Below are 15,143 nucleotides of genomic sequence, written 5' to 3'. Positions count from 1 at the left end.
TGTGAACAGCAGGGGTCCAAGAGGTTGCACAGAGTCCAGCCCTGTGGCTGCTCAATGCTGCGAACAGGCTGACCTGGCAGGTCACCCAGGAGCTGGAGCCCTGCCTGGAGCAGAGGAAGATGAAGCAGGAGGGGCTGAGGTCAGCTCCCCTCCCTCTCTCACTCCTCCCCTCCCCCTCTCTCTGAGGGCTCTGTCACTACATTCCTGAGGGGCCCTCTGACCTCGAGCTGCTGTACTGTATACATCAGGATTCAAACAGCTTTACTGCCACGCCTGATGGCAGTACGAACGTTATTTGAGTGGGTCATTCGCTGCTCCTCAGGCTGTGACAGGAGACCACGTACTGGGCTGCCAGCTCATCCGAGTTCCCTCCCTCCTCCCACTCCCAGTAGGACTGGGAGCTGTTCTGGCAGTTGTGGGAATTCTGGGATTAGAAGTGTTATTTCAGGGAAGAATGTTTGTCCAATCCCAGAGTATTTCTTACAGTGCTACTGCACTGTAAGTGCACCTCTGTCTCTGTACGTCTGCTGTTCTCTTGCCTCTCAGCTTGTACTATTCCGCCCAGCTCTACATCGACGACTCCTCCTCTCCCAGCACCAGTCCGGTCCAGTTCCCTGCAGTACAGTCTGTCCCTCTACTCCCACCCACAGGTTGCAGGCTTGTCTGGACCTGCGCTCAGCCCTGGAGAGCCAAGAGAGGGAGTGCCCCACAGGTGTGTGCATGGCCCTGCAGCACATTCACATGGCACACACCTGACAGGGAATCACACCACCACTGTCCACCCCAGATCTTACTATTTGCTGCCAATAGCAGGTGCTTATAAATTTATTTTACAGTAAAACGCACAGGGCTAATGTATGGAAAACAGAGAGCGCTTCTGCTTCACCTCTAGGGATTTGTAACAGAGGGCTGCTTCTGGGAAACTCCAACCTGGATTAAAGTGCTGTGCAATGGGACACCAATGTATTTACCTGAAATGAAGCGGAGATGGAGGGTAGGTAAAGGTAAAAAAGCAGTATCACTGCTGTCCCTCTCCTCTCACACACTGAGACACTCCTGACTGGACAGGAGACACTGCTAGAGACACTGCTGTCCCTCTCCTCTCACACTCCCCCTGACTTCACACACTGAGACACTCCTGACTGGACTGGAGACACTGCTGTCCCTCTCCTCTCACACTCCCCCTGACTTCACACACTGACACACTCCTGACTGGACTGGAGACACTGCTGTCCCTCTCCTCTCACACTCCCCCTGACTTCACACACTGACACACTCCTGACTGGACAGGAGACACTGCTGTCCCTCTCCTCTAAACACTCCCCCTGAATTCACACACTGAGACACTCCTGACTGGACAGGAGACACTGCTGTCCCTCTCCGCTCACACTCCCCCTGAATTCACACACTGAGACACTCCTGACTGGACAGGAGACACTGCTGTCCCTCTCCTCTCACACTCCCCCTGAATTCATATACTGACACACTCCTGACTGGACAGGAGACACTGCTGTCCCTCTCCGCTCACACTCCCCCTGAATTCACACACTGACACACTCCTGACTGGACTGGAGACACTGCTAGAGACACTGCTGTCCCTCTCCGCTCACACTCCCCCTGAATTCACACACTGAGACACTCCTGACTGGACAGGAGACACTGCTAGAGACACTGCTGTCCCTCTCCGCTCACACTCCCCCTAACTTCACACACTGACACACTCCTGACTGGACTGGAGACACTGCTAGAGACACTGCTGTCCCTCTCCTCTCACACTCCCCCTGAATTCACACACTGACACACTCCTGACTGGACTGGAGACACTGCTGTCCCTCTCCTCTCACAGTCCCCCTTAATTCACACACTGACACACTCCTGACTGGACTGGAGACACTGCTGTCCTTCTCCTCTCACACTTCCCCTGAATTCACACACTGACACACTCCTGACTGGACTGGGGACACTGCTGTCCCTCTCCTCTCACAGTCCCCCTTAATTCACACACTGACACACTCCTGACTGGACTGGAGACACTGCTAGAGACACTGCTGTCCCTCTCCTCTCACACCCCCCCTGAATTCACACACTGAGACACTCCTGACCGGACTGGAGACACTGCTAGAGACACTGCTGTCCCTCTCCTCTCACAGTCCCCCTGAATTCACACACAGACACACTCCTGACTGGACTGGAGACACTGCTGGAGACACTGCTGTCCCTCTCCTCTCACACTCCCCCCGAATTCACACACTGAGACACTCCTGACTGGACTGGAGACACTGCTGTCCCTCTCCTCTGACACTCCTCTGAATTCACACACACTGAGACACCTGACTGGACTGGAGACACTGCTGTCCCTCTCCTCTCACACTCCCCCTGAATTCACACACTGACACTCCTGACTGGACTGGAGACACTGCTGTCCCTCTCCTCTCACATTCCCCCTGAATTCACACACTGAGACACTCCTGACTGGACTGGAGACACTGCTGTCCCTCTCCTCTCACATTCCCCCTGAATTCACACACTGAGACACTCATGACTGGACTGGAGACACTGCTAGAGACACTGCTGTCCCTCTCCTCTCACACTCCCCCTGAATTCACACACTGACACACTCCTGACTGGACTGGAGACACTGCTGTCCCTCTCCTCTCACTCTCCCCCTGAATTCACACACTGAGACACTCCTGACTGGACTGGAGACACTGCTAGAGACACTGCTGTCCCTCTCCTCTCACACTCCCCCCGAATTCACACACTGAGACACTCCTGACTGGACTGGAGACACTGCTAGAGACACTGCTGTCCCTCTCCTCTCACACTCCCCTGAATTCACACACTGACACACTCCTGACTGGACTGGAGACACTGCTGGAGACACTGCTGTCCCTCTCCTCTCACACTCCCCCCGAATTCACACACTGAGACACTCCTGACTGGACTGGAGACACTGCTGTCCCTCTCCTCTCACATTCCCCCTGAATTCACACACTGAGACACTCATGACTGGACTGGAGACACTGCTAGAGACACTGCTGTCCCTCTCCTCTCACACTCCCCCTGAATTCACACACTGACACACTCCTGACTGGACTGGAGACACTGCTGTCCCTCTCCTCTCACTCTCCCCCTGAATTCACACACTGAGACACTCCTGACTGGACTGGAGACACTGCTAGAGACACTGCTGTCCCTCTCCTCTCACACTCCCCCTGAATTCACACACTGAGACACTCCTGACTGGACTGGAGACACTGCTAGAGACACTGCTGTCCCTCTCCTCTCACACTCCCCTGAATTCACACACTGACACACTCCTGACTGGACTGGAGACACTGCTGTCCCTCTCCTCTCACACTCCCCCTGAATTCATATACTGACACACTCCTGACTGGACTGGAGACACTGCTAGAGACACTGCTGTCCCTCTCCTCTCACACTCCCCCTGAATTCACACACTGACACACTCCTGACTGGACTGGAGACACTGCTGTCCCTCTCCTCTCACACTCCCCCTGAATTCACACACACTGAGACACTCCTGACTGGACTGAAGACACTGCAGAACAGGTTAAATACATTTTTGCTACATCAGGAAGCTAGAATCTCTTTTGTAGAGCTTGTTTCTCTCCTTTCATAAATATTTGCACTGCATTCACATTTACTCTTCCAATAATAGGCATATTTGTTTTGTGTTTTCCGCATCTGTGTCAGCTGAACCAGTAATCCCAGTTCCAGCCCGTCCTCAGAGCACTGTCACAAGACAGCACCCAGGAGGTTCAGAAGTATTACTTCTCAAGACAGATGCCCTTCTCTGAGAAAGCCTAGAGCCAATGAGGAGGACAGCTCAGAGAGGTCCGGTCTGTGGCCCAGTGGACACCTGGTCAGTGTGCAGGAATGACTCTTCTCAGCCTATGCTGGACCCTACTCAGTGAGGGGAAACTCACGACTTCAGAATTTTTTTTAAAAAATTCTGCAACGGCTCAGATGCCCATTCACCTGCTGATCTCACAGGAAGTCCACGAGCAAGACCGCAGATGTGCTTCCTGTGAGTCACTCGCACTGAGCCCCCAGACCGACGAGCACAACTCCCACATCCTTAACTGGTGTGCTCACGACTGGCACCCCCCCCCCCCCCTCCGCTCTCTCTAAAAAGGCCAACAGAACCTCAGGGCCCCTTTCTGAACCTCCTGCGGATTCTAGCCCCAGACCCAATCTCATCTTCAACACCGGGCAGTCCAGCCCACTGATAAATCACTGGGTAGGAAAAAAAAAGGTTTCCACACAGAAAAACAAAGCAGATGGCGTATAAGCCTTAGATTAACCGAATTGTACACTGTGGGGTTTTAGATCGGGCCCTGAAGAAAAACTCTACATTTTACTTAACGGAGAGACCACACCACAGAGAGAATAACCCTCAAGAAGCGACCAGAGCTGCTCTCCAGTGAATTAGACACCCAGAACTGCCAAAGCCTGACTCCCCCTAACCGGTGAGCATCATCAGTACAGATCAACAGCACCAACTTCCATGAAACTCTTAGACCTTCACCTGTGGGAGTTTCTCCTTCAGCTGAAAAGAGAAGACAGTTTTTCTTTTGTCTGACTTACGATGGATTAAGTCAGAAGTCGAACACTACCCCGCTGTCTTCCTCTCTGTCCGGTCGGAGACAGCTCGCAGCCTTGTGACTCCTCCCGTTCCTGAAATTCATGTGGGGCTCAAGCTCGGAGGGGAAGAATGAGACCAAACTGAAAGAAGAAGTTTCTGGTCTCTCTCTCTCAGCTCCGCCTCCCCCTGTGCTCCACGCAGACCCACTTAAAGGCACAGGCAGGGCAGCCGTGTGCGAACAAAGACTCCGGCTCAGCCGACAGCAGCCCTGTGCCTTTAACTCTCCGGACACAGGCTTGGCTGGCCTGGCTGGAGAGTTACAGAGCTGCCAAAGCAATAACAATTAACAGACGTTTAAAACTACTCTTCTTCAATATGCACAGTGGATATCAAAGGTCTACACTCCCTCACTGAAATTTCAGGTTTTGTTGATGCAATGGCTGAAATCAAGAGAAATCATGACATTTTTAATAAGATCTTGTAACCAACTATGTTTAAGTGAAAAACAAATGGATTGGTTTTCAGAAAAATAATTAAAAAATAAAAAAGCTTTTAATGCCTATGTTGCGCAAGTGGGCACACCCTTTATAAAGGGGGTTGTAACTGTGTCAATCACATTCCAAACGGTAATTTGCCTTCACCTGACATCAACTGAAGTGACTGCGATTAGCCCCAAATAAAATCAGCTGCTCCTGTAGGATTTCCCTGAAGGTTTCTTGGCTGCTTAGTGCAGAGATAACCATGGTCGACAAGGAGCTAACAAATTCTATGGGATCTTCTTGCTGAGAGGTGCAGATCAGGAGAGGAATATAAAAGTATTTCAAAGGCGTTACATAGATCATAGAAGACCATCAGTGAGAGGTGGCACCACCAGGACATTGCAAAGATCAGGACATCCGGGCAAGGAGAGCTCATCGGAGAGGCTTCCAAGAGGCCAACAGCAACCTTAAAGGAGCTGCAGGAATTTATGACAGTAACTGGTCGCTCCCTGCATATTATAACCATTTCACATATTCTCCACAAGTCGGAGCTGTGGGGTAGGGCGGCAAGATGGTATAAAGCCCATCATAATTTTCCAGGAAGACATTCGATCTCCTAAAACCATGTGGGAACATGTTTTATGGTCTGATGAGACCAAGGTACAACTCCTTGGGCTTAATTCTAACAGCTCATCACCCCAAGAACACGGGACCTACTGCGAAGTGTGGTGGCAGCAGCAGCATGATATGGGGCTGCTTCTCTTCAGCAGGGGGGGAAAATATCAAGATATTTTGGTGGAAAAACCTGCTCTCCTCTACCAGAAAGCTGAAGTTAAAGAAGATTTCCACCTTCCAATACGACAACCACTCCGAAGCACACAGTCAACTCAACTAGTTATTAGTTAATGGGTGTGCACACTTATGTAACAAAGGCATTTTTGTTTTTAATTATTTTTCCTAAAAATGACTCATTTTTTCACTTAAATATTATTGGTTACAAGATCTTGTTAAAGTAAAGATTTCAGTCTGCACATCAACAAAAGCTGAAATTTCAATAAGGGTGTGTAGACTTTTCATATCCACTGTACTTGCTGAGTATCTGACCAGGGTAAGAGACAAAAAAGAGAAACAGACCCTCTTCTTCTCTGAATTACAGGCTGAGTGACCACAGCCTGGACATAGACACTAAACACAGGAGGACTCAGTGACCACAGCCTGGCCATAGAAACTGGGCGACACAGGCAGACCTGGCTGCCCAGAGAGGACAGGCTGTGCTCCCACTGCCAGCAGGGAGAAATAGAGACAGAGCTGCACTTCCTACTGCACTGTGACAGATACTCTGGGATTAGAGAAACATTCTTCCCTAAATTCAGAAATCTAATCCCAAAGTTCCCACACCTGCCAGAATCACAACGGGTCCCAATCCTACTGGGAGAGGTGGGAGAGAACTCAACTGAGCTGGCAGCAGAGTATGTGATCTCCCTGAGAGGGAGTTTTGCAAAACTTTTTATAAATGTTTTGCTAATTGTTATTGCTTTGGCAACATTGCAAGTCATTTGTCTTCCTAACACAGCCCTCCAGCATGGAGACACAGAGAGCTCTGCAGGAGCCCCTGGCCAGGAGGGGTCATGTGTCACATTCCACACACCAAGCACTCTGGGTAAGAGCATAGCAATCAGACCGAGGGTCTCCCCCACCCTGTGGACGAGCCGCCTGCTCCAGAGAGTCACGCTGGGACAGGATCCTAGAGGATTTCCTACAGCAGGGACACAGGGACAGCCCAGGCCCTGGAGGAGCTCCGGCATGAGAGCAACAGGACTGGTGGATTACAGGAGCTCTTAGAGAAGCTGGTACAGACAACAGGCCAGTGTTTCTCCTCTCGCCTCCCTCTCTGTGCCTTTAACTCTCTCTCTGCCCCGGCATCACGCTCAGACATCCTTCTGTCTTTGAAAAGAGGATGTTGCACAACAGCTCAGGACCACGTCAACACAGTCAGACTTTGGACATGAAGTCACCGATAACACTTCACCACAATTTGGAAATAACGGAGTGCAGTGTGAGCTGGCTTCCTCTCACCAGCAGTACACATGTGGCCGAGCGCTGCAGACCTCACACAGCCTGGCTCCTCTCCTGCGCTGCACAAACCACAGGCCCCACACTAGCACAGAAGAGCCAGAGTGAGCTGGCAAAAACTGCATCGCCCAGCCAATCACAGCACACACACACACTGCATCGCCCAGCCAATCTCACACACACACACTGCATCGCCCAGCCAATCACAGCACACACACACACACAGCATCGCCCAGACAATCTCACACACACACAAACACACTGCATCGCCCAGCCAATCACAGCAGGCACACACACACACACTGCATCGCCCAGCCAATCACAGCAGGCACACACACACTGCATCACCCAGCCAATCACAGCAGGCACACACACACACTGCATCGCCCAGCCAATCACAGCAGGCACACACACACACTGCATCACCCAGCCAATCACAGCACGCACGCACACACACACACTGCATCGCCCAGCCAATCACAGCAGGCACACACACACACTGCATCACCCAGCCAATCACAGCACACACACACACTGCATCACCCAGCCAATCACAGCACACACACACACTGCATCGCCCAGCCAATCTCACACACACACACTGCATCGCCCAGCCAATCACAGCACACACACACACAGCATCGCCCAGACAATCTCACACACACACAAACACACTGCATCGCCCAGCCAATCACAGCAGGCACACACAAACACACTGCATCGCCCAGCCAATCACAGCAGGCACACACACACACTGCATCGCCCAGCCAATCACAGCAGGCACACACACACACTGCATCGCCCAGCCAATCACAGCACGCACGCACACACACACACTGCATCGCCCAGCCAATCACAGCACGCACACACACACACTGCATCGCCCAGCCAATCACAGTACGCACACACACACACTGCATCGCCCAGCCAATCACAGCACGCACACACACACACACTGCATCGCCCAGCCAATCACAGCACGCACACACACACTGCATCGCCCAGCCAATCACAGCACACACACACACACACACACACACTGCATCGCCCAGCCAATCACAGCACGCACACACACACACTGCATCGCCCAGCCAATCACAGCACGCACACACACACACACACTGCATCGCCCAGCCAATCACAGCACGCACACACACACACACACACACACACACACTGCATCGCCCAGCCAATCACAGCACGCACACACACACACACTGCATCGCCCAGCCAATCACAGCACGCACGCACGCACACACACACACACACACACACACTGCATCGCCCAGCCAATCACAGCACGCACACACACACACACACTGCATCGCCCAGCCAATCACAGCACGCACACACACACACTGCATCGCCCAGCCAATCACAGCACGCGCACACACGCGCACACACACACACACACACACACACTGCATCACCCCACCAATCACGGCACACGCGCCGCATCACACCATCCCACCACATTGTCATTCTACTCCAGGCACAAATCCATTAGAGAACAACAAGTCCAGCTTTGCCACAAAAACAATATAAAGGCAGCCTTGTGCAATCCAAGGTCATGTTCGCATTCCAGCATCGCTGCCTTCAGGCTGCACTGCGCCAGCTCTTTCCACTCGGAGTGCCTTTAGAAAACCCGGCACCACGCCACTCCAATCGGCCGGAGGCCTGCAGCACCGACGCGCACGGCCAGGAGAGGCGACAGCACTGCAGCCCAGACCGAGCGCGTCACTTCTGCGTTTATCAGGGCTTCAGATTCAGGGTCGAAAATGAGGAGGAATTCCCCCTTTTACACAGAGCTCATGGGGGGATTTCAGCATCACGGGGGGGGAATGACAGTAGACCAATGAAACGAGTGTATCGAAATAATTATTACACAACACGAGCTTCATTGTAAATACTGTCCTACCTTGTTGTCAATCTGTCTTTCACTCCTCTCCATTGAAGGTACAAGAACATAACTTCTTAAGAAGAATGCTTATTTTTTTCTCTACCTCATCAAGCAACCCACGCTTTGCGTGTTGCTAAAGGCAGGCTTTTATGTTTGACCATCAAACAGTTTGTCTCCTTTAATGCTGTTGCCAGGATGGACTAATATCTCTCCCAGTGCATCTTTAGTACAGTGAACCACAGGCTGGACTGTGGAGAAGTCTGTCTTCCTTTTGAAAATGCTTTGGGAGTGCTTTAATGATCTGTAAACAACTGACACTGCACTCTGAATTGACAACCACCTCACTGTATGCGGTTAAACTCTAGTGTTGGCTCCTCCAGGTGTATCTGCAGATCATAAAGCTTGTCGCTTTCTTGCTTACTTCTTACTTGCCAAGTCTTGCTGGACCCTTTTCACTGGTTCAACAGGTCAGGTTGCATCACCTGCAGCAGGGCCAAGCTGTGCAGTACAATCCGGTTCATTCCTGAATTGAATTAGTCCCTGAATTTTTGAACCGCTCCTCGGTGGCCGGTTAATTTTTTCACCTCACTAGTTGCTTCATGCTCAAAGGTTTCTACCCTCCCATCTGCAATTTCAGAGTGTCTTAAAAACTTTGTTTTCACCTTGTTTTACCTTACGTAGATAATGAGCTGCTTACTGTCACTTATATCAGGGGACTCATCCACTATTAAAGAATACACAGGCCGCCGTATGGAAAAGTCATCTAACTCTTCTAAGAGTGTGCTTGCAATAGCCTGGTGCGTTTCTGACAACCCTTTGCCATCCAGATAGCCTCCACAGTTTGACCCCTCAATCTTAGTATGTTTTAACGAAGGACACCTCAATTTCCCTCCGGGATCAATAAAGTCTTATCTATCTATTCCATTTCTCCCATGAATCTCACGAGTTCCACAAATTTTTAATTGGCTACCTCAGTCTCTGCAACGAGGGACGTTTAACCCTTTCCTCGCCACGCGATAGTGCGGCTTCGACTGCACCAGCCACAGCACTGTGATCGGATTCTGCCTCACGCTTTTCGAGCTCAGTTACAAGCAACTGCATTCAAGCGTCTAATGAATGCAGTCGATTTTGTTTTTTAACACCAACCAGTAAACGTCACCCTACTGAACGTGTTGCAAACCGAGCAGCTCATTCCCCTGTCGTTCGTGTCGAGCCACAGGTATGTTTCCAGCCACGTTGCCTGAAACTCATCTCCGAGCGCTTTTCCCCCTGCTGTTTCTTTTGTCAATCTCATCACCGTTATTGCATTTTTCCTAGCTCGGGGGCATTTTTTTCTTGAGAGCTCGCCTTCTTCCGAAGTAGACTTTATTTTCGGCCAACACTCCCATTTCTGATCAAATTAATCAGCTAGATTTTGAAGCTTTTGCGCTGAACGAACGTTAACCGATTCTGAATCAAAATCGACCCGTTTTCCATTGCTATTCGTCCGCCTATAACAAATGCGAGATGTGCAAAGCGACCACACAGATATTGTAACGTCACCGAATCCTGCAGGAATGCCGTGCAACATGCTGGGAAACCTCAGTCCTTCAGTTCAATACGTGTGGATTGATTTAGGCTAATTCTACTTGGGAGATAGCTTGCCAATAAATGCGTGTGGGAAATTCCTGCATTATAAATGCAGGAATAACTAAAATTGTGCAGCACATCCGCGCCGAAATTCAAGCCCTGGTTTATGATTATCACCATTCACGCAGCCTGATGGAGCCAGCGTGTCCAGGCAGGACTCCACTCGTGCTGCAGGTGTGGTTCTTGAGCAAATACTCCCCAGCCTGCTCTCTCTCTCTCATCATCGCAAACATCCGGGTGACGGGACGCTTCTCACCCGGCTGTCAACAGCTCCGGCCGAGGCGGAAAATAGCCTTAAGGCTCAATGCGAATGTAGATGCGACCCACAGCAACAGTGGTGGAATCGTAACAATGACTTCCACTACAGCTACAACTGGAACCCTGGACGTCCACCCAGAGGCACTCAACACAGGGCCTGGTCCAGCCAGCAGCTCAACTGCTACACTCATCCTTCTAATTACCCAGTAAGCAATTAAGGAGCTGACAGGAGCATACTGGATCGGGAGGGATCGGAGCTCCTCCCTCTATCCAGCTCAAGTCTCATTGACCCAAGTCCCAGGAAGTGGACAAATTCCACGCACGCACGCACGTACACACACACCCAGAATCCCAGCATCCAGAGCGCAGGCCCCGCCTCGTGTTCACCCGCTTCACCTTGCTGCATCCGCAACAGCAATAAGGAGGACGCGTGCGCGCGCGGCTCATCAAACGCACAGAGTCCATCGGCGGGCGGGCCCCCCGCCAAATCACAGCGCCCCCTCCTGTCAGGCACAGACGAGCCACGCTCAGAACCCAGGCTGAGAAGCGCAGTCCAGCACAAGGGGCTGCCTTTCAGACAAGTGTCAGACTGTGGCCTTAACAACCCAACTACTGGCCTCAACAGTTCAAGTAGGTGGCTGCAGTAGGTCAGGTGGGCCAGCTGCGGCAGGCTGCAAAGGAACAAGTAAAGGTTTATTCCATGCTGAAAAGAGGAGAAAGAAAACACAGCGTTTCGGCCATGGAGCCTTCTTCGGGCGTGAGAAAGACGGGGCAGTAACCAAAGGTAATGTAGCGGGAGAACAAAAGCTGGGAGAGAGGAGGGGCGAGGGGCGAGAGCAGGGGACGGACAGAGTGGCCAATCAGGAGGTGTGAGGTCAGGATGGGTGAAGAGAGGTGCGAGATGAAACCTACGGAGAATATTTAGAAGAAAAGGCGGCGTCGTAGCTGCATCACGCTACAACGCTGCGTTTCTTTTCAGCAGGGAACAAACCTTTACTTGCTCCTTTACTGTCCTCAACGTCTAAATGCGGCCACGTCCCCCCTGCAGGAGCAGACACGCGTGCTCCGATCTCGCAGGAGCATGCGTCCTGCGTGCGGTGTAGGAAAGGGGCACCCCGGAGGTGACCCCCCATCTGCGCTGCTACATGCCAGTACAGAAGGGGGCGCTGTGGTTCAGCTGTGCGTCTCTCCCCCCCTCGCGAAGACGCTCTTGCCTACCTGCATCTCGTTGGCGAGGCGTGGCGGGACCTCAATGCCCAGCTGCTCCAGCCGCCGGTCTCTGTAGCGCCCGTACTGGGTGTACCCCGCGTACCCGCCCCCCGACACCAGGAGCACGTACAGGGGCCGCACGCGCCCCCCCAGCGACAGCGAGGCGGCGTGCAGGCGGCGCCCCCCTGCAGGAAACACACAGAGCTCGCTTTCACACGTGCCCAAGACCCAGACGGGGAGCAGCAGCCCCCCGGCACGCAGCAGTCTGAGCCGTTCCAGGTTTTACCGCGAGCTGCAGGGCCCGTGTCCGGGCTGTACTGGTTAAAATGGGAAAACTGCTACCTTTCATAACTTTTAACTCTGCGTGTGTTCATATACTGAGCATCAAAGAAATCTAATCACATAGCTACAAATGCTCAACGTTATTAGGCAAATAATCTTTTTGTGGAGCAAGTGTTGTGGATCAGACCCGAGATGCTCATGAACGTCTCTCCAGCCGCGGGGCAAAGACAGAGGAGCAGCTCTGCGGGCTTCTGTCCCGCTGCCCCCTGCAGCCCTTCCACCGGTCAGCCCAGCTCGCCCCACTGGCAAGCAGGATGTCCCCAGTGCAGCACGGACACACGCTGTCCAGCAGTCACCCCAGGACGAGCCCGCAAGAAGGTCCCGAGGCCCTAGCAGGGTGGCGCCTACTAGCAACTGGACTCTCCTGCCCAGACCGATAATGTACAGAACCTGCATACTGTTTAAAAAAAACATGTGCATTGAGAGAGATGTTCCTTTTGATGTTCAGTATACTAATTCACTCAGAAACCTCATCTCTGTGTCAGCTCTTGGCAAGTCCTGGAGTGGATCAGACTGACGTACACTGATCTCAACGACTGAATTAAAACCACAAAGTCAAACTAATTTGTACACAATTTATTAAGATAAGATCACTTTATTGGGCATATACAATTTCTTGCATTAGGAATTCATCTTTTCGCAGACCCCAGCTTGCTCTCCATGAGACACACAGAGAGGGGGAGAAGCTGGGGGTCAGAGCGCAGGGTCAGTCATTTATACAGCACCCCTGGAGCAGTTGGGGTGAAGGGCCTTGCTCAGGGGCCCAACGGAGTAGGATTCCTCTGCCGGCCGTGGGATTTGAACCAGCAACCTTCCAGCCATAGATCCTTAGCCACAGAGCCACCACTCCATATTACAGGGCCACTGTATTATAAATCATTTTAAAATGCTGTATATATATTCTGACATTATCCATGAAAGTCAAGATGATTTTCAATACTTATGAAGTAGAGGAATTTGTATCATTTTTTATAAAGACTGCAGAGTGAATCTAGGCCACTGGCACACAGGGAAGTTTTAATCAACCTGTAAAATAAAGCTCTGCCACCTATGGGCTGTTCTGAGGAACTACAACAGTACATACATACTGTGCCAGAGAGGCACAGGAGACCTTAATAATATTAATGATTCCTTATGGTTACACAGCGCTTTTCTGGACACTACACTCAAAGCACTTTACAGGTAATGGGGATCCCCTCCACCAGCACCAGTGTGCAGCCCCACCTGCTCTCAGTGGGGAGGAGAGCAGAGTGATGGAGCCAATTCAGAGATGGGGATTATTAGGAGGCCATGACTGGTAAAGGCTGGGAGAAATCTGTCCAGGACACCGGGGACATACCCCTACTCTTTCCGAGAAACACCCTGGGATTTTTAATGACCACAGAGAGTCAGGACATAAGTTTTACGTCTCATCCGTAGGACGGCGCCTTTTTACAGTGTAGTGTCCCCATCACTATAGTGGGGCATTAGGAGCCACACAGACCGCAGGGTGAGCGCCCCCTGCTGGCCCCACTAACACCTCTTCCAGCAGCAGCCTTAGCAATCATGCTGTGGCAGGGGGACTAAGCTGTGCATCATCGCCCCCTGCTGGACTAGACAGACAGATGACAAGGGGTTGACACTTACCGCCAGACAGTCCACGCGCTGGTCCCCTCTGTCCCCATCTGATCACGCTGAGAGAGAGAGAGAGAGAGAGAGAGAGAGAGCAGAGTCAGTCCGAGAGTCCACTGCACACTGATCACAGGACAGCAGGGCCGGGCGCTGGCCATGGGGGAGGACTTTGCACAGGTGAGCACATGAACACACATCTAACCAGGGGGACCCAGAGATGAATGGGGTAACACAGACTCCCCCTCCATACTTGTAGCCCCCAGGGGGGAGAGACACTTCAGAACCCCACACGTGTCCCCAGGAGTGTGGCACCCATGTCAGCACCTTCCTAACGGGGAGCCTGCTGTCTGATCGGTGAGGGAGCAGCAGTGAACACACAGACACTACCTGCTACGGGACAGGGGGCAGTCAGGGGTCACAGGCGTGTGGGTACACTCTCAACACGACAGCCGACACTGCCAACCACACCAGACATTTGGACTTGGTGGCAACACCAGGGCCAAAGTTCACCGTCCTTATCGACAGCAGGATCCGCAGCAAGCGGTCGTGTGAGTGGCGTCACAGCCACCGCAGGCGAACGACGTGTCTCGCCCCGCGCCCCCGGCCTCAAAGTGCGCCTGGAACCCATTCAGAGCGACACGGTGTCCGCGTCCTCCCCGGCGGCGCCCCGACCCGCCTCTCTTGCCCAGGTTGTGAGATGCAACACTGGCGCCGGGGCCAGTTATTGGGATACAACACTCGCACCCGCCAACCGCAGCGTGTCTCCTCGCTCCTGTTGTGCGTCTCAATCCTGTGTCAAATACGAACTGCTCCCTGGCCCTGCAAGAGGAGTGAACGTTATCCCAGTGCGGCTCCTCCAGCCACTGTCCGCTTGTGTAAACGTAAGAACCCCAGGCACACGCTTTTCCCTTCAGCTGCTTTCGGGGTCTACGAGGAGTTTATAAAATGAAACACAAGCCATGCTTGGTTACCTGCTCCCGCGGCCCAAAGTCCCCGCAGACACCTTCAACAAGGACGCCGCCATCTTTTCCAA

At 52.3% G+C, this 15,143-nt stretch overlaps 1 protein-coding gene across 1 annotated transcript in view; it reads right to left on the bottom strand.

The window, feature by feature from the left end:
• Positions 1–15,143, bottom strand: part of LOC148818851 (phosphatidylserine decarboxylase proenzyme, mitochondrial-like) — a 16,617-nt gene extending 1,474 nt beyond the window's left edge. The window contains exons 1-3 of the mRNA XM_088936050.1: positions 15,082–15,143; positions 14,126–14,172; positions 12,167–12,342 (exon numbers count right to left, since the gene is read on the bottom strand). Coding sequence (XP_088792176.1) covers positions 12,167–12,342; positions 14,126–14,172; positions 15,082–15,134 — 276 coding nt within the window. The 5' untranslated portion in view covers positions 15,135–15,143. The remainder of the gene's footprint in view (positions 1–12,166; positions 12,343–14,125; positions 14,173–15,081) is intronic.

This window comes from Atractosteus spatula, chromosome 17 (assembly GCF_055471065.1).
Source record: "Atractosteus spatula isolate fAtrSpa1 chromosome 17, fAtrSpa1.hap1, whole genome shotgun sequence".
Lineage (NCBI taxonomy): Eukaryota > Metazoa > Chordata > Actinopteri > Semionotiformes > Lepisosteidae > Atractosteus > Atractosteus spatula.
This window is presented reverse-complemented; position numbering and strand designations above follow the sequence as displayed.